Here is a 20,376-nt window from a genome sequence, read left to right as displayed (position 1 = left end):
CTTGATTTGATAATGGCCAACAGAGACTCGCTGCTCTCTGATGCTAGAATTAAGGAGGGTCTACACTTGTCTGTCAATGTCATTGTAAATCTTTATTGAAGTGAGTTGCTTATCTAGTTAAGATCCAATTTATTTTAAGATTATAGACACACAGTTGTTGTCTATAAGTAGTAATTCCCCAGATGTTTCATTTAAAAAAAAAGTCAAAATCATCACTAGAGGAGAAAACTCCATTTAAGAGTTGAGATGTTTAGAAGCATAAAATATCTGCCCAAATTTATTTCCATTAAATGATTTTGTTTGTGTTAGTATATTGTATTCAACTCTTTTTTTCTTGGAGATCAAGAAACAGTATATCTCAAAGTAAAGATCTTAGCTTGCATAGTATGCATGGTCGTATTGTGCTTGTGAGATACTGGCTAAAAATTATATCTTTATCTTTTTTAGGTAATGCTGCATGTAGCTCAGGCAAGACTATTAACCTAGCTTGTACCTTTCCTGCATTATTGAGAGACATGTAAAAGCTTCGATTGTCCAAAGCCACAAAGGTCAAACACTACTGTCATATCAGATAATGTTCATGGCATATAGAACATTAGAATTTGGAGTGTTAAAGGAAATAAATGTAAAGAGCAGGAGATAACTAATGAAATAAAGGGAAGATAAAATACGATTGTATGTCTATGATGTTGCATATTTCTAGGTAGTCTAATCCTGTTGGCTGGAATGGATTAATACATGCAGGGAAATTATCTGGTTTAAATTTTTAAAAATCTTACAGCTTTTAAATTGTTTTTTTTTAAAAAATAATTATAATCATTACTCTTAATAGGTTTTTTTCCTCCTACAGCTCAGCTGAGTTATACATTTTCACAGAAGCAAAAAGCAAGATGGCCGCTGATAGAACTGGTTCGGGGGTGTGGATGGCCGAGTTACTACCTACTCGGCCAAACCGGGAGGAACCCACCTCTGTGCTGGACACACTAAAATAGATTCTACATCAAATGTAGCATTTCTATATGGAAAACAGATTAGTAAATTGTTATAACTATCATAAGGAAATTTTAACGCCATAAAACCTACAAGCCATACTAACCATAACACTGAGAGAGGCAAACAGAAGAAACTAAGTTACAGCTCTTGCTTCTCTCTAAATTTTATCTCTTCAAGTAGGAAATTACAAGGGGAGCCATATTTTACCTTCTTTATCAGACAGAGAGAGCATTTTTCAAGTAAATGAGAACTTCTGAATGTATGGAAATTGGAAAAAAATTGGGGTAGAGTTTAGTGGATAAAGTACTTTTCTTTTTACTTTTAAATCATTCCATGGATTCAGATGGAATTACTAAGACAATCTTTTTTGCTTTTTGCAAACATTTGCATTTTGACAGCAATGTGTTCTTTAAAATACATTTCTAAAAAAACAGATACTTACCAAGAACAACACTGTCATGCTTTGGCCACTGTGAGTAAGGCAGATTTCGATATACTTGCTCTATGATCTTTTCTTTTACTTGAGAAATGGTATCACAGTTGAGCACTTTTACAGGTGTAGATTCTGTGCCTTCATCCTGAACAATCACATTTACAGTCTGGAAGGTTAGAAATTTCAGGGTTATTAAAATCCCACAAGAAAAGTCAGTGCTGGTATAAACTTGTCTATTTATAGACATTTAGACAGGCGGTACAGTTCATGTCATTTCTTACCCGTTTCTCTGGTTTTTTTTTTAATGGAAACGGGGTCATACTGAGATTCCTTTGAGAATTAATAAACTATTCATTACCTTTAACACTGAACCTATTGAAAATATAGAAAGCCTTCAATATATTTCTGTACCATCACAATTGGATTTTGAAGACTTATTTTTTTTAAAAAAAATTAAACTGAGCCACATCATCCAACTAGGGCACTAGCTACTGTTTGTAGCTGCTTAGATTAGTCCATTAACCTTACAGGAAGACACTCACTATATTAGAAACTCCCCCTGTCAACACAGCAGAGAAAGCAATTTCCAGATAGGTAAAGCTTCACAGACATTTAATTCCAAATACTGTAATCCCCAAATATCAGTTTTGATTGAAATAGACTCTTAAATGAGAAAAGGCAAGTGTAGTCATAGCTGGCAAGCAAGCACATTTCAGTAAGAGAACATACAATACACACATGACATTGAAGAGATGTTTTGGTGAACATTTTTTCCCCTTACATATATATACACACTACTAAAACATTGCTTTCATGAGCCAATTGAGTAAGCAGTAGTTTATCCATTAAGTCAAAAATTAAGCCATTTGCAGCAAATTATATTGTTTGCATATGCAAATGGACACACATTATGTAAATTTAATGTTTAGTTAACCTCAATTTAATTGCCGCGTTCAGAACATTTGTCCAGCTATCCTTTTATTACAAAGATATTTAGGCTGCCTAGTTTTCCAATCTGTAAATGTGCTTCAGCTGGTCCACCAAATGCGGTTGACTGCAAAATTACTCTATATGGTTTATTACAAATTGCTTCCTGTTGTGGCCTGGCAGGAGCCATTGGAGCTGCCACCAGACTCCGACAGTGAGGGGCCCTATGAGTCGGCCCTGGAGGATGTGGACGACCCTGGACAGGTTTCCGACTCCGAGCAGAGCGCAGAGAGACTGGTTGGCCACCAGGTGGCACCTGAGCCTTGGATCAGTGGGGAGGAGACAAGAGAGAGCGATCCAGAAACCAACTGTGAGTTGTTCCAGGATGCACACCGTCGAAGGGCTACTCGGCGTCAAGAAAAACTACGTAATTACAGGAGGTAATTACGCTCAGCTGATGGTCATTAAGCTCCTCTCCCAGACTATAAAAGAGACTGCTTGTGCCATGCCCTTCTTGCAGAAGTCAACGTTTGGGACTAAAGAGAAACGAACTTGGCAGGCTGGATTGCTGCCAGAGTTTGTTTGCATTGCTGCCAAGGTTTTTCGGACTTGCTGCCAAAGTCCTTATCGGTTTGTTTATTTGGCTTTCAGCCACCGAGAGTCTGGACTTGCTAATTAAAGGACATTCCATTTTACGCTTGTCTCAGCTTTCGTTACTGAACAGAGGAGGGGGTCAGAACAGCTTCCATAGTTTTGATTTGGCAATTAAAAATGATACATATTTAAACTTGACTAGAAGGTTCTTGTCTAGGGAGAGATCCCAAATAATGAGGCTGAACTACAATGCACTGCTTATGGCAGGTAAAGCAGCATTTACAGATGCTTGATTTTTACTGAGTACAGTGGATTAATGTTTGTAATTAACTTTGTCAGTAATTACTTTCCTGCAATTAGATTTACACTTAAAATGGGCTGAAAAAAACATATAATTCTGATAAACTATTATCTTACAACCAAATCATCCATAGAAGTCATTTGCTTCAATTTATTTGCAGATATTAAATTAAGAAGAAATTAAATAGTAAATGGGAACTTGGTATAAAATGAATTGTTTAAGAAGGCCAAAAGTTCTTGATGGTTTCCCTATATAAATTTGGGAATAATAGTTTGGAAATCACATTGATGATCAACAACTGGAAACCCTGCCTGATAGAGATGGTTATTTGGTCAATTCAGAGTTGCAGCTAAAGAACTGGGAAAGGATTTTCATATTTTCCTCTGCTTCTGAAATCCTGAGAAAATCGTTCCTTTGAAGCTAATTCTGAATTAAGAGGAAGAAATTTTGGTAGTTCCTCTCCAAAGCAAATAGCAACTTCACCTATGTGAAGTGAACTCCCAAAATTTATTCCTCTTAATTCAGAATTATCTTCAAAGGAAGATTATATTAGCTAATCTGCAATTTGTTTTAAGAAAACAAAACAAACAATTCCACATATATTTTACACATTAATATCTCTGCAAAGACATAGTAGTTTGATTTTTCAGTCCTCTCAAATGAAGAGCCTTTGATGTAATCATACCCTCTGTTCAGCAAACTAAGAAAATCATTAATTGTACTAATATTTAGCTGTCTAGAACTATTCTTCAATGGCCATCCCAACTTCTTATCTTCAAGAAGAAGGAATCCTTTTTTCCCTCTAATTCACTTAGGCAGGCTGGCTTCATGTACCTGAATATTATATATTAGTTGACTTAGTCAATTAAAGTACTGAACATAACAAATCATTAAAGGTAAAAGTAGAGGTTCCCCTCACACATATGTGCTAGTCGTTCTCGACTCTAGGGGGTGTCATCTCAGTTTCAAAGCCGAAGAGCCAGCACTGTCCAAAGATTTCTTCCTGGTCATGTGGTCCGCATGACTAAATGCCGAAGGTGCACAGAACGCTGTTACCTTCCCACCAAAGGTGGTCCCTATTTTTCTACTTGCATTTTTACGTGCTTTCGAACTGCTAGGTTGGCAGAAGCTGGGACAAGTAACGGGAGCTCACTTCGTTAAGCGGTGCTAGGGATTCGAACCGCCGAATTGCCAACCTTTCTGATGGACAAACTCAGTGTCTTAGCCATTAAGCCACCGTTTCCACTTTACTTCAGTCTTTCAGTATTACTATTCTGTTAAAGTGCTGGACCAGGAGTAGTGAAACACTGATTTTAGTCCTTCCTTACATGTGGAAGCTGGATGGACCAATCACTCTTCCTTTTCAGTGAACCAGGAAGTTGAAAAAGTTGTTTCTAGCAACCCACACGGAACCAGAATTTTGATTATGAGCCATAACCTTCAAGCCTTCATCTTTCAATGAATTGATTTGACTGATAGTAATAATACTTTATCATTCACGTTTTACAAAATACATACTGTGAGTGGTGAGAAAATAGTAGGTCATATTTCAGAAGCATTTCATTTTTTGAATATTCTAAAACAAATATTAATGAAAGCTACATACCAGTTGTGTATACTCTACATCATCTCCCAACAAACCAGTGTCATTCAGTGTGTATTTGGCTTTCATTTGCACAGCATCTACTGGTCCTTTCTCTACTTGATGTTTGATAGCTTTGAACAATTTATAAAGAGGTTCCCCAGCATTATCCTGATAAAGTTGATGAAAGAGAGAAAAAAGGTGAGTCTACTTTTTGATGGACAATTAGCATCCCATCACATTGTTAAATATTTTTTAAAAACTTCTTAAGATAATTATTTCTGCAGAATATTTTCCCATTGAATTTAAACTACCATTTGTAACTGCTTTCAGATCAAGACTACTGTTGTATGTTTGGTTATTCTTATTTGGCGTATACTCGGAAGAAGGCACAATCAACTAAAACTTAAAATCAGTCTACAGCTTGATATGATATTCAAAATAAATGTATAGTGAATGCATTTTGGATCTTACCTTGAGGTACTGATACAGACAAATGGACATCCAATTAGAAAGCATTCTTTCCACAACGGTTTCAGATCTAAAATTTAAAAAAAACCACACCTTGTGTTGAGGTACATGACTAGGAATTGTAGATGAGTATGTCAAGAACTAAACATGCATTATATGTTTCTCCCATTTCTCCATATCCAATCCATGCAAACTAATGGCTTTGGAAAATATGAGGGCAAATCCTTCAAAAGAGAATTTGGCTTTGAAAGCTGATCCTATTTTGCTGATGAAGCATCTGTGGATGATCTAGACAGCTTTTGAAGCAGTTGTCAATTCCTCTAGTTAAACCAGATCAGGAAATCAACTCCACAAGAAGACTAAAACTATTTCTATTGAGATGGACTACTGTAACACAAACATGTAAATCTGATTGTGCTGTATTTCCTCCTCTTCCTTATTACTTCATTGAACTGTGGAGATCAGTGTTAGTCACTTCCAAATATTATCTGGCTGTTCTGGGCTTTAAAAATGCTTCTGCCCCCTTTGCCCAGACAATAGTTCTATAATATCTCCATCAAAATTATATTCTTTATAGCAGTTATGTGAATTTGGAAAAAAAGGACATGGCTGCTTTAATGATTAGAAGCTTCATATGTGCGCTTGCATTCTTCAAAATCCCTCCCTTGAAAATATTTCTGTAGCTCTCAAAAACAAGTCATTCTGCTCTGTGTTGCTGTTGCAGTGAAACAGGATTAGTAATGTCCAGAGCTAGAAAGTTTAGGCTGAAATTCCCACTTCTTCCTTGGTGACTTTAGACCAGTCACTTTCTCTTGTTTAACCTTTCTCTCAAGGTCACTGTGAGGATAACATGGGAGAAGAACCGTATATATGTGAGCTTCTCCTGAGGCAGTGCAGGACAAAAATCAATAATAATAATAATACAGTAAAAAACATGATCTCAGTGAAGAATGTGCTGACTTTCCTGCTGTCATACAATATAGGAGCTACCCTTGTTGAGAGCTGTGGGTAATGCTAAAACTGTCAGTAAGATAAACTTGCTGTCATGAGTCTTCCTCTCAAATAATTATATCAGAAAACAGATTCTAGAAAAAAAAATTCTTCAGGTACAGCAGTGAATTAAGTGCAGACTAAGATGGTTACTTCTCATTATTGGCATGAACAAATATTCTAATTTCAAAATTAAGTAAAGTTGCATCCTGTACTATGGAGACCAAAAGCACCACAAGCAAAACATGAGAGAGAGAGAGAAGGGGAGGAGGGAGGGAGGGAGGGAGGAGAGGAGGAGAAAGAGAGAGAACATCATACTCTGGAACAGCGAATTCACAAGAAAATAGAAAGAAAAATGCTGAACTTAATAGAAAACAGGACACAACTCCTTAACCAAACAGGTGAGAAACATGGTAGACCTCACATAACAGATAAATAATATAAAACTAAATAAACTATATATACCTGTTCAACATGGCATATTTTTTTAAAAATACAAGATTCCATAATATGGCCAAACCAGAGGCTTTACTTTCATAACCAAATGTTGCTATTCTTTAAATTCTAATCAATGATGAATGGTCAGATTTTTGCAGTTGTCTCAAGCTGACAACTTGGTTGCTTATTTGGAAAGTCAGAAATCTTTTTTTTAACAGTGCTTGCCTGTGGCTCCCAAGCTAGCTAGCTACACTCAGATGAAATGGTGGGTGCATCTCATCATCACCACCGGAACAAGACAACTGGTTATTTGGCTTCTCCATGAGAGGAGTGAAGTGGGCGGGAAAGCAGGCTGTTAATCTTATCTCGGACAACAAAAATATATTGGACCCACCTAGTTGTAATATATTAAAGCAAGCCCTTGCATTTCTTGGATTGCACAGTGTATTCATTCAGGTATGTAAAGATTAAAAGAAAACCAAAGAAATTAGAATTTTAAAGGGGCAACTTTTATTGTACTAGATTACTGAAGAAACCTTCCCTACCTTCGGAGCATCAGTTTAGGATTTTTGGCCACAACATACTGCTCCATAAGTTCCAAAAACAATGTCCTCATGATGTCAGTATAGTATTCTAGCTTCCCATGCAAAGCCACGGTCAAAAGAGATGCAAAATATACTTTTGCACGGGCAGAAAATTCCTTTTGCTTTTCCAACGTGTGAATGAACTAAACAGAAACAACAACAACAAAAACAGATATATGAATGAAACAGTTGAGGCTTATTCTTTTTAATTGCGCTTTCTGGAAACATACTATAATGAGGTAAAAATTGGGATACAAATACATTCCAGAAGAATTTAATATAGTTTTTGTGGTTCTGGCCAGATAAAATGAGGACTTTGTTTAATATACCTCTTTTGCATTCACTTTACCATTTGCAACAATTTCGTGCACATATTCAGGACTGTTTATGCTTTAATTTTGGTTAATTTGATCCCTGGCACATATTAAACAGGGTGCCAACAAGGCAAGTCAGCAAAATCAAAATAACAGGGACAACTGAAGTCTTGTCTGATATTTCTTTAAAAAGGGTGGGGAGGCTTCATTTGACAGTTGCTTCCACCAGGTTGCTGCTGTTGACCTTTCACAGATACCCCTGAATATGTACGAAAAGCGTGGGATCTAATTGCATTTCATGGTTGGCATAACTATATGATGAATGTAATGGGTACTGGCTAATAGTATTTCTGGTGAATACCATTCTTCCACAGATGACAGGTACAGGAACAAAATTATGTAAGATGCTATTATACATCACATACACAGCTTTACAAGATGTTCAGGACACAAAATATGCAGATTAATTTATTATTATAATAAACAGATGTATCAAATGAAAAAGCTTTTTAGCAACATAAAAGTTGACCTTTATTTTCCACTCACGTTAATAAGGAATGATTTACTGTTGAGCAGATTGGAGAACTGATTCAATGCCTGTTCTATGGTTGGCCGTCTGGCTTCAGGAATGTCCAGTTTTCCAGTGATCATTACATCCTTTTCCCCGTCTTTAGAGGGCAGAAAGAAAACTCTGTCTGTGTAGGTTTTGTAGTCAAGCACAGGAATTCTTGCTTCATTGATATCGTTTGTCTGATCCTCCATTTCTATCATTAAATCTATGCAACAGGAAACAATTTTCAAGCTTTAGTAGAAAATAATATTATTGATTCGATTATTGCTACCCTGAGCAAAATATTAAAATGCTTTAATTGAAAATTCTCTTAACGTATTACAATATTTACACCCAACCAGTAAATAGCAGTTTTGGTTTTAAACACATTTGTGAATGTCTGATTTAGATTACAATTACTTTTGAATAAACATTGTCACCATTCTAATCAGAGAATGAAATCACTGGAAGAGAAAACTCTCTTTCTTTAGTAGCTCTAGTTGTTTTTCTTGGTGACACTTTGGAGGCCTATCCTGGGGCTGCATCACAAAAATAATGTGTAGGGCAAGGACAAAAACTGATTTCACTACACTGATATGTAAATTTAATTGAAATTAAATGTGGCTAATTTGATTAATCTCTAGTTCATGTATTTAATAATTTTCACCATCTGTCACATGAAAATTATAATTTGGTGTGAACCTTTAATGTTATCTGAAGGCTGTAAACAAGATTTTTCTGCAGGGGAGAGAGGACAAAGAGATGGAGGGTGTACAGCTCTGCATTCACACTCACATAGCCCACTGAGACTAGGATATTTTTGTGTTAATTAGATCAGAATGAATCCAAATCTCCCAGGTCATATTCTCTATCCACAAAGTGGAACTGGTTCTTAATTACAATCTACTAACAAAAGGTCCTTGAACTTTTATTTTTCTATAGGAAGGCAATGTCTCATCTTGCTGTTGCAGTCCGACTTAGTTCTATTATGTCCCCAAAGAGAAAGGCAGTGAGGAATTGTTGCTCCCTCCGACTTTCTCTTGCTATGGCTTTGGAGATGGGATTGGAAGAGGAATGGAACATACTAGTAGCACTGTCCTTTTTTCAGTATAATCTTTAATTGCTTTCAAAACATTGCTCACAAGTGGTGAAAAGTGAGGGCATCCATCATCAGGGACATTGAGCTGATCCCACTTCCACAACCCATAACAGTGTGACAATAAAAACCAAGCATGCTTGTCCTCAGTCTTGCTTTGGGATAGGGACAAACCACTCAATATGTTAGATACGTAGCTATTTTTCATTAAAAAGCAAAACAATATAATATGTTGCATGAATGTGCATGAATGCCAACCTGAAATGGAAATTACCATAGCAGTATGGGAATTTAATCTCCCCCACCCTTTTGTTTGGGAAATATATAAAAACCTTCTTTTGTGTGCATTGTTGTTATTTCTTCCCTTTGGAAAAAAAAAACGTAATTGGCACCAATTAAATGTTAAAGGAGTATATATTCAATAGATGAATTTTCTAAAACAGTCCTTGGGGGAGAAGGATTAAATTTCCTTCAAATGGATTGTAAGTCTCAGAATAGATCTACCATTAAATGAACTAACAAAAAAAGAAAAGAAAAAGCAGTTTCCACGTTACATTGTAAATATATTGAACTATTTTTTTAATGGATAACTTCTTTCAACTTGTGTTAGAGTATAATAGAATGTGAGAAATGGGTGCTGGGGAAAATAATAATATTGTTTTAAAACCATTTTTATTATTCATTTGATTCTTATTCCTGCTTTTTGGTACTTTATAAGTAACTCAAGGCAGTGAACATACCTGATACCAGGGGTGGGTTGCTAATCCCGTTCCAACCGGTTCGGTTGGAATGGGGCTGGCGGCGTCCTCGTGCACGTGCGCAGTTCACGCATGCGTCTTAGCGCCTGCGCGATGCTCCAGCTGCTCGCGGAGACTCACGCAGGCGCTGTATGTGCCACCCAGCTGCTCGCGGAGAATCACGCAGGTGCTGAATGTGCCATGCGCCTGCATGGAAGCGCAGAAGCCTTCAAAGACCGGTAAGGAGCGCAGGCGGGCCGGTGGGCCTTTCGCCATTCCCGGAAGTTACTTACTTCCGGGTTCGCCGACCAACCGGTTTGCGGGGACCACCGCGAACCGGTTGAAACCACCCCCTCTGCCTGATACCCTGTGAGGAGAGTTGGACTGAGAGAGTGTGACTGCCCAATGTCACCCAGTTGGCTTTCATGCATAAGATGGGATTAGAACTCACAATCTCCTGGCCCCTAGGCCTGCACCTTAACATTACATCATTAAAAAATATCCTATCCCAAAATACTGGGTTTGGTGGATTCAAGTTTCCATAGACATACACTGAGATCTTTTCCAAGTTGTTTAGAACGGGGTCCTGCACTGATCTGTGACATGCCAGAAACTGGGATGCGCAAAGAAGTGAAACCCCATTTGTGGGATGCAGATAACGCATGAAATCATGACCCCTGTGGTTAGTGGAAAAATCTCTCTCCACGGAACTGGTCCCTGATGCCCAAAAGATTGGCGGCCACTGGTTTAGAAAACTAGTGAATCTATGACTTAGCTCATTTTGAGTGATGAGTATTCAACTCCAAGATTTGGGATCAATTTTTTTAAAAGACAAAAATGATTTAGGTCTCTTAAGGATCATCCTTTGATGCTTTACCAAATATAATTTCCAGCACAGATGCACTGTGTACTGCCTTATGCCCATATAAATGCAAAGTGAACAGATTGAAAAAGATGTGGAGCTGCTTGGAATAGAATGAAAAATAATTATCTTATAAAGTTATATTAGTTGTATTATAGTTATATATAATAGGTTATATATAATACAATTATATTATAAAGCATGAATAAGGGTGCTTGGTGGAAGAGTAAAATGAAACATGCAATAGATGAGAAAAATGCATATAAAGAGTTTGTTGCAAATAACAATACTGTATAAAAGAGTTGCAAAAAATGTAGACAAACATCAGGGAAGAGTTAAGACTGAAAGGCAGATCAAGTGTAGAATTTTACACTTTCATTTAGATGAAAATAAAAAAAAAGTATTTTAGAAGTAGGGTAAACAAGTAGTTTGTAATACATTTAAATATAATATATAAAATTATGAATTGATTGATAATGAAGCTGATGTGATGAGTGTTGGAACAATTATTTTAAGCATTCAACTGGCATTTACTTGTATCTTAAAGAGTAAAACCAAAATAAATGCTATAAATATTAGTTCATTATGAAAAAAAAACCATCCTTAATAGGGTATTGCATTTTGCTCTTTAGCAGGCCAATGAGAAATTTATGCATGAATCACAGTAAGTATATTGTACATTTGTAAATTAGAAAAATTAGAAATCGTATATGATAAAGTAAAGAAATCAGAATTACTGAATACTATATACAAGTATGTACTTAAAGATTGTTTGCTGAGAGATACTCTGTGTCAGGGGTGTCAAACTCGTGGCGTCACATTGTCGTCATGTGACATATCACAACTTTTCCCACCCTTTGCTAAACCAGGGGTGGGCGTGGCCACCATGTGATGCATCCAGGAAGTTTGACACCCCCGCTCTATAGGATAGAAATAAAGCATGAATAAGAATAATTAGAACATTTAAGGTAATGGTTCAGCATTGAGTTGGGAGTAAGAAAAGCTTCTGTGATTTCTCTATTGTTCAATGTTTTGCTATATAAACAGAAGAAATCATGTGGTGACAATAAAGAGATATTTGTTGGTCAGCTTTTTAGATTCTTGATGGAACAGGTGTGTATGTATGTATACGTATGTATGAGTATGTGTGTGTATATGTATTTATGTATGTGTGTATGTATCTGTGTTTGTGTCAGTGGTGGGATTCAAAATTTTTTACTACTGGTTCTGTGGGCAAGGCTTGGTGGGTGTGGCTTGGTGAGCGTGGCAGGGGAAGGTTACTGCAAAATCCCCATTCCCTCCCAATCAGCTGGGACTCCAGAGGCAGAGAAGAGATGGGGTGGGGCCAGTCAGAGGTGGTATTTACTGGTTCTCCGAACTACTCAAAATTTTTGCTACCAGTTCTCTAGAACTGGTCAGGACCTGCTGAATACCACCTCTAGTTTGTGTATACATACATATACTGTATGTGTGTGTGTATGTATGTGTGTATAATAAGATTACAGAAAGGGTTCATATGTCAATGTTACAAACAGTCCTTATCTTACAACCATAATTGGGACCAGAACTTCTGTTGCTAATCAAGGTGGTTAAGTGAATTGCACTTGATTTTAAAATTATTTTTGCCAGAGTTATTAAATGAATCATTGCAATTTTTAAGTACACCATGCAGTGATTACGTGAATATGGCTTTGATCACTGACTTCGAGAATTCTGGTTGGGAAAGTTGCTAATGGCAATGACATGATTCAAGTCTTTCAACTACTATAAATCCCTGCCAGTTGCCACCTGCCCAAATTTTGATCATGTCATCTTGGGGATGATGAGACAGTCTTAAGTGCAAGGACTGGTTGCAAGTCACATTTTTTCAGTGCCATTGTAACCTCAAATAGTCACTAAATGAATGGTTTTAAGTTGAGAACTGTGTGTGAGAGTATTTCCATCCATATCTACACACATACACTATATTGCCAAAGTATTCGCTCACAACTGAGTCTGATTATGTGGATGGGTGAGCAAATACTTTTGGCAATATAGTGTATGTATCAGTGGTGGGTTTCACATTTTATCACTGGTTCGCCATGCATGCCTGCCCGGCCTCAAAAATGTGCCTAAATAGGACGGCATAGAGCTGGGGCAGGTGGGCAGGCCCAACCACAATGTCCGCTACCAGTTTGGGTGAACCGGTCCGAACCGGCTGAATACCACCTCTGATATATATAGGTTTTTTTCAGAATATAAGACACACCTTTTTTCCTCAAAAAAGAGGCTGAAAATCTGGATGCATCTTATACACTAAATACAGCATTTTTTGCCTCCCAAAACCCCGCCCCCTTCACCAAAATGGTTGTTCATGGCTTGTAGGAGGCTTTCAGAGAGCTCCTGGGGGCTGGGGAGGGCAGAAATGAGCGAAAAAGGGCCCAGTGTTTACTCGATTGTGCCCCCCCCGGAGCACTCTATAAGCTTCTTAAAGGCTATCCATGCCCATTTTTGGGGGGGAAAAATGGGCCCGTTTTCACAAAAAATGGGCCAGTTTTTGCTCATTTTTGCCCCCCCCAGAGCACTCTACAAGCTTCCTAAGGGATATTCTTGAATTTTTGCAAAAAACGGGCTATTTTGGGGATGTTTGCAGAGTGCAAAAACCTTTTTTTTAAAATTCGCCTCTTCAAAACCTAACGTCTTATACTCCGGTGCATCTTATACTCTGAAAAATACAGTATATATGGATGGAAATAGGATAGAAAAACCTAACATTATGAGAAACCAAGGAAAACCTCTTAACTTTTCTATAACAAACATACACAGGGGGTAATACAATATAGTGATTATAAAGAAAAAAGTCTCCTTTCAGAACTGTGAAGTGTGACTCAAATTCTATTTATCATAAATATTAGTTTGGAGCTATTGTAGGAAAAGTAGTAATTAGAATCCAAGGGTGAGTTCTCTTTCCTTCCCTCTTTTCACAAGTAAACATATTTCTTTCCTGAAATATTGCAGATAACTAAAAGCATGCAAGGCAAGAAAAGTCTAGCAGCATAGATGCTGTTTCCATAATTCTGTTATATTAACAAATATGTTAATTTTAGTAACAATATGTATGTTAGTGGTCAGCAGAGCTAAGATTGATATCTGTGATTTAACAAAGATCAGGGAAAACACATTAGGTCAATCCAATTTCTTTTAAATTTGACACAGGGGACAATTACTTTGTTCACTTATACTAGAAGATGTCTGCACTGTTGACAAGATCTTCAAGTTAATTAATCTAATAACCTGCCACCTCAGAAATTCCTGTTGACTATAGCAATAAAAAATAAGAAATTGACTGTTCAGTGAACAATTTAGCACCTACAAGAGATTTTGGGCTGGTAGTGGTCCAAATGTACTCATCTGTTGACAAAGAACTGGATAGTAGAACTGAATAACCAGTGGAAAGAAAAAAGATCAAAGAAGAGAAGTAATTTCAAGGCAAAAGAGAGCAGGAACTATACATAATTAGTAAGGATTATATTATTATACCACAGTGGTTCCCAAACTTGGCAACTTTAAGACTTGTGGACTTCAACTCCACAACTGGATTTGAAGTCCACAAGTCTTAAAGTTGCCAAGTTTGGGAACCACTGTTATACCGGAATGATTCCTATTAGGCAAAAATATATCTTTGTACCTTATGCTAAAGAAAAAACTGGCTTCAGTATAATACATACAACATGATTTGGGCTCTACTTGTGTAATAAATCGCAAGTTTTTTGTTCTTTTTTGGCACACAACACTTTTTGTTGTCATGTGCCAAAAGCACACACATGCCCCCGTCCACTGTGCATGCACGCATACCACCCATGCCTCCCCCAGCCATGTGCATGTGATCCCCGTGCCCCACCTTGGGCCTAGCAGGCCTCCCTGCAGCCTCCTATGACCAAAAATGAGCTGACACTCCCCGCAGCACATGAGCGCACATCTCACACATGCCCCCCAGCCCCTGCGCATGTGAGGCAGAGACCCAAAAATCTGCTGACCAGAGGGAGGTGCACGCCCATCTGTGGTGGAGCTGAGCTGGGCGATGGCTGGCATGCCCGCAGAGAGGGATCTGGGTGCCACCTGTGGCAGACGTGCCATAGGTTCGCCATCATGGATCTAGACCATCCTCCGAATGATTGAAAGTCAAAAATGATCTATGAGGCCTATGACAATTTTATGGCTTTAGGTAGGCTGAAGTCATTGCTGAGGGTGCAGCATAGTGCCAAATTAAATCAACAATATGATTTCCCCCAAATTCCCAAACATGAGTTAGAACTGCTATGGGCAAAGAACCAGCACATAAATCTTATACATAGATGGTATCCATGAGTCAAAGAGGTGAGAATTTCTTCGCCTGCTTCAAAATATGCTAGCTGGAATGTATAATGAGCACAATAGATTCAAGACAGATGTGTGCACTTTGAAATTCCAGAACTGTGAAATCATTATGTCTAAAATTCTTACAAATGGAAGTTTTCAGATAAGCCACTTCCAGATTGTGAAGTGTTAAATTGACACAAACACCATATGCCTAAATGTGATCTAGGCTGCATTACTTATATCTTGTTGAAAACTGGATTGATAGCATATTTCTACTTTGATTTCTATCTTAGATATATAAATATGATTTTTATTCTTTATTAACGTAAGATACAGTACTGTACTTTGGGTAAAGAGATGCTTCTTTAACAAAGGCTTGTCTTTTCTGCCTTTTGGGTTATATTTTCAGTGATCCAGTCTATTAACTGCCCTAATATTTCCTGGTCATTTTCCATGTAAATACTAACAAGGTCTGTAACTGCAAAGAAATGATTTCTATTTGGTTCTATTTTATCAGATTTTTTCCCTGCAGTCTAAAACTCTGCAAAACTAAACTTCTACAAATTAAATAATATTTGGAACCCCCCCTATCCAGCTGAGAAGCTAGTTCTGAAGCTGATCAGCCTTGTCTGTCCTCAAAAGACTGAGCAGGTAATGACCTTGTAAGTTCATATATGAAAGATGACCAGGAAATACTATGGCAATTAATGTACTGAAAAAAATATCCCAGAAGGCAGCAATGACAAAACCTTCATTGTTGTAAAGAATCCTACTTGGATGAGTCCATGAATCACTAGTAACTGGGCTCATTTCAAAAGAGATTCTACTTTTTCCCCTTTAGTCAACAGGAACATAACTTTCAAATATTAATCCATTTTCTGTTGAAATACAAACTGATTTACTATGTCCTAAGAGAAACATCTTGAGGATTTTATTATCAGTGATTTAGTTCTTGATATATACTCTTTTATTTCTACTTTAAAAATGCAGTAAATGCTTAAAATACATTATCTTTTTATGGATAGCTTTTGGATCATTTGCCAGAAGAATAAGCCATACTTAAGTTAACATAGTAATCAAAAATGTTTTTGCTTCCTGCACATTCTCTAAAGACAGTTTAAAGCAGACAATAGTAGGCATTCAATACATCTTGTGAATTCTCCGGAGAATTCTAAGAAATCCAGCATCAGTCATACCTGTAAATTCTTTTTTGCACCGATCTCTGACGCTTTCCTCCAAGCCTTCGAGTTGTGATTTAATTTTTTCGTATTCTCGTTCTGCTTGTTGGCTTTTCCGTCTATAAGGAATAGAAAAGTTCAGAAAAGTTGCAAACTCTAAAAACAAATCATTTTATAACAGTAGAAGTATCTTTAGAAGTACAGGATTATATTTTATCTTAAGCTATAAAATAAACCCATAGAACTAAACTAATTAAATGTTTACTGTTATATTTACTCAAAAGTACATTGTTGTGATTTAGGTTATAATTATTTCTAGCTTTCACCAAATTTGTTTATGAATTTAAACAATATTCAGAGTGATATTTTTTTAACCAATATGGATCTCAACAACCAGATTAATTCAACTTTTTAATACACACACATGTAAATATCATGTCATGTTTTCATTTCTCCTCCCCTAAATATATGTTTTTTTTCTATAAATCTACAAGACCAGAGAGAAAATAATACAATTTTTAACACATGGATGTTAAAATTACGATATGGAAAAGACAGCTTGGAAGTAACTCATAGGATATGTTTGTGTGCAATGAAATCATAATATGCAAGAATTGTGGTGCCTAAAGTATTTTGGAAATAAACACGTTCAAGGAACAAAAATCAATAAAGATGTTTCTAGCAAAGATCCCTGAGAGCAGGAGTGGATAAACTCAATACCCTATCTACAGAATCCGCATACATCTTCCAAGTAATATGTTGCACATTTTCTTTTATGGAGTAGTTCCTTGCAGGAGAAAACCAAAGCCTGCCTTTCATTATTTTTAGTATGATGTGAATGAAAACCAGCTGCCTTGAAAAGATATATAACAAGAGGTTATCTTGCTTTCTCCAGCACAATTTAGTGTGATATGGTCAGAAAATAGCCAGTTAAGAAAAGCTCCTATATCTATTCTGGATTGTTCCTTAAATCCTTAGAGAAAATTCTGTAACTGCTGTGAGAAGTTTAGGGAAGAAAGAAAGCCTTGCCTGCCTAGATTCCTCCCACATTTTTCTCAGAAAATCAGTTTTGCCTTTATTATTTGTAGAACAGCTGATGACAATAAAAACTTACCTGTAGCAAATGACTGAGATGATGATAATGGCCACCATGGGGATAATTACCAATGTCAAGATCAGACTCAGTGGTACATCGCTGACTTGAGTGTATTCCACTCTTCCTAGGACCCATTCTTTGAAGCCAAATTTTACCTAGGGAGAAAATTGCAATTCTTAAATATACAGATTTTGATAAGCATTCAATGCTTAGTTATATACTATTTGGGCAATTTAAATAATAATAAAAGCTCATTGGTGTATGCAATTCACATTCCAGATGTATTGGGATTAAACCTTCAGAATTACCAGCTAGTGTAGACAACAGTTTTGAAGAAATGCCACCAACACAACTGGAATGTACTAGTTTGGGAAAGAAAATCACTTCTTACAAGACAGCAAAGTGACAATAATTAATGAAACGGAATATGACCATACATAAGAAATATAGAAATACAGGTTGAATTTAGTCCAAATTATAATGTTTTTTAAAATGATTAATTATATCCATTGTTAGCAACAGACTTTCAGCCCATTCAGGGCACTTAAAACAGTTTCCAGATGAAAACAAGAATACACAAGAACATGAAATCAACTAAAACAATGTCAAAGAGAGAATTTAAACAGATCTGTTTAGATTTACCAAAACTACTAGGAGTATATTGTGAATGAAACAGTATGAAAGTTTTATAAACAAATTAATAGTGATGGACCATTTAAGACATTTTGTGACAAATTTTAAAAATAATATAAATCAGAAAAGCAAGAAATATATGGACTACCAGATTGAAAAGATTTGGTCATGTCCATATAAATGGCAATTGGGTAGGCAAATTCAAAGAGAGAAAGTGGTTCCCCAGAAACTTAATTGATGACCCAATGTATAAAAAACAATAAAAACAAAATGCTAAACCATATTTGGTTTTAAACATGATTTGTTGAACATACTAAACTGGACTAATTATCACACACGTTAAGCAGAAACTATAGTTTATAAATCACAATGGCAGAATACAGTGCTAACATTGAACAGATCACCCTATGTTTAATGCTAAGAATGAATCCAGACAAGAGTGTTTCACTCTCAAATTAATTTTTTATTGTGGTCATCACTTGTCAGCTTGGCTTAACGTGAATTGTCCAGATGAGATGCCTGCTGAATTCACATAAAGAGGACTTGACACTTTACTATGTGATTGAAGATTCCAGGGATGCTATTGTGTTTCATTGAGGTGACAACTTGAATGTTAATGAATACAAGCCAAAATTTTAGCCTATAGAAACCTTGCCCAAATCAACATCCTGCAGAATTCGGTAATCATCATCAACTTGATAATTGGGAATCTGAAAATCTGTAGACCTCGATTGTAGGTGGTCTAGGCAAAGAAAGGCAACAATTTCCTTGTGGTTTGTTGAAAATAGGTAATAGCAAATGGAATTAGGATTCGTGTTGAATAAATTTTAAGAGAAAACCAAAATGATTTATAATTGCAACTTTTTGTATTAAATTTTATATGAGAGGTTTCAAACTCGATTTCATTGGGGCCCCATCAGGGTTGTGTTTGACCTCGGGGGACCAGGGTGGGTGTGGCCAAGGTGGGCATGGCCAGCTTGACATCACTCATGTTGGGGGTGTCTGTGGTGGCCCAAGCGCTCTGCCAGCAGAAACAGACTCCTGAGCTCCGGTTTTGGCTGTGATGGCATCCTGCAACCCTCTGCCAATGAACATAGAGCTAGGGAGGTCCATGTGTGGTCCTCCTGAGCTCCATGACAGAGGTACTGTGGGCCGGTCCTTTACTGTTTCCAGGATGGCCCTGCGAGCCAGATCTAAGCACCCCATGGGCCAGATCCAGCCCCTAGACCTTGTGTTTGACACCCCTGTTCTACATCATATTGCAAAAAAATATAGAAACATGTGACCTACGATGAATTCTGGAAGGTTGTTGACTGTATCTCTTTTTTGCCTGCGCTTGGGTAGAGGTTGATCTTCAGGCGGTTCACAATATAAATCCTTCTCAGTTAGAGTTGTTATGTTGCAGGGTTCTTCTCCTACAAATGCACGAGCCTCATCAATTGTCATCGCTTTGTTCAGATTACTACCCTAGATAGAAAAACAAAATGAGCCACTTTAGTTATTTGCTAATTTAAATCTTTTTCAAAGTAGGGTTTATGGGTACAAGGAGCAATGGAAAAGAAACATTTTACGATCAATACATTAGCCTATTGTATATGTCTATCATAAAAGGCAAGGACTGAGTTTATAACTATATTAAATCAAGATACTCAATGCAGTTGACTTACTAGAGTCTGTGGCTAAGCTGGATCTTGTTTTTTTTAATAATATTTTTCATTTTGAATACAAATAATACAAACATAATACATATAAATCTAAATACAAAAATAGGAAAAAATACAAATATTACTGTGCACCCCACTGAGACCATTTTCCTTTATATTTCTTCTTCTATAACAACTAAAAGATATGCAATATATTCTATTTATGCCCTTGTCCCCTCAAAAACAACATACCATATATTCTTGAGTAGGTCTATTTCCTTTGCCTTCCACCAAAACTGTTTTTATAAAATCCCCCCATATTTCATTGTTTACTTTAATCATCCCTTTTAAAATTTAATTTATGTTGTTAATTTATCATTTGTTGCCATATTCCAAATTTCATTATACCATTCATTTCTTTGAATACCCCAATTTCATCCTCAATATTTAGCCATCACTAATCTGGCTGCCATTATCAAATTTACAATCAATTCCTTTTTTGTTTTGTTTATATCCTGTTTTTCCACCAGCAACAGTAATGCAATCCTCGGTGACATAGCTAAATTTACATTCAAAAGTGCTCCAATTTCCCTAAACACCATGCCCCATATGTTTT

The 20,376-nt window shown here is 36.7% G+C and overlaps 1 protein-coding gene across 3 annotated transcripts in view; it reads right to left on the bottom strand.

The window, feature by feature from the left end:
* The window catches only part of PLXNB2 (plexin B2), a 367,326-nt gene that overhangs the window by 26,591 nt on the left and 320,359 nt on the right, over positions 1 to 20,376 (bottom strand). For all 3 annotated transcript variants that reach the window (XM_087722147.1, XM_087722148.1, XM_087722146.1), the window contains 8 exons: positions 19,408 to 19,584; positions 17,503 to 17,639; positions 16,407 to 16,507; positions 8,174 to 8,403; positions 7,275 to 7,456; positions 5,305 to 5,371; positions 4,855 to 5,001; positions 1,436 to 1,592 (listed from right to left, as the gene is read on the bottom strand). In XM_087722147.1, the coding sequence (XP_087578273.1) occupies positions 1,436 to 1,592; positions 4,855 to 5,001; positions 5,305 to 5,371; positions 7,275 to 7,456; positions 8,174 to 8,403; positions 16,407 to 16,507; positions 17,503 to 17,639; positions 19,408 to 19,584 (1,198 nt within the window). The remainder of the gene's footprint in view (positions 1 to 1,435; positions 1,593 to 4,854; positions 5,002 to 5,304; positions 5,372 to 7,274; positions 7,457 to 8,173; positions 8,404 to 16,406; positions 16,508 to 17,502; positions 17,640 to 19,407; positions 19,585 to 20,376) is intronic.

Source organism: Thamnophis sirtalis, unplaced genomic scaffold (assembly GCF_051295495.1).
Source record: "Thamnophis sirtalis isolate CommonGarterSnake01/CBP01778 unplaced genomic scaffold, rThaSir2_p1.2 scaffold_9, whole genome shotgun sequence".
Taxonomy (NCBI): domain Eukaryota; kingdom Metazoa; phylum Chordata; class Lepidosauria; order Squamata; family Natricidae; genus Thamnophis; species Thamnophis sirtalis.
Note: the sequence above shows the minus strand (reverse complement) of the source record. Positions and strands in the feature narration are given on the sequence as shown.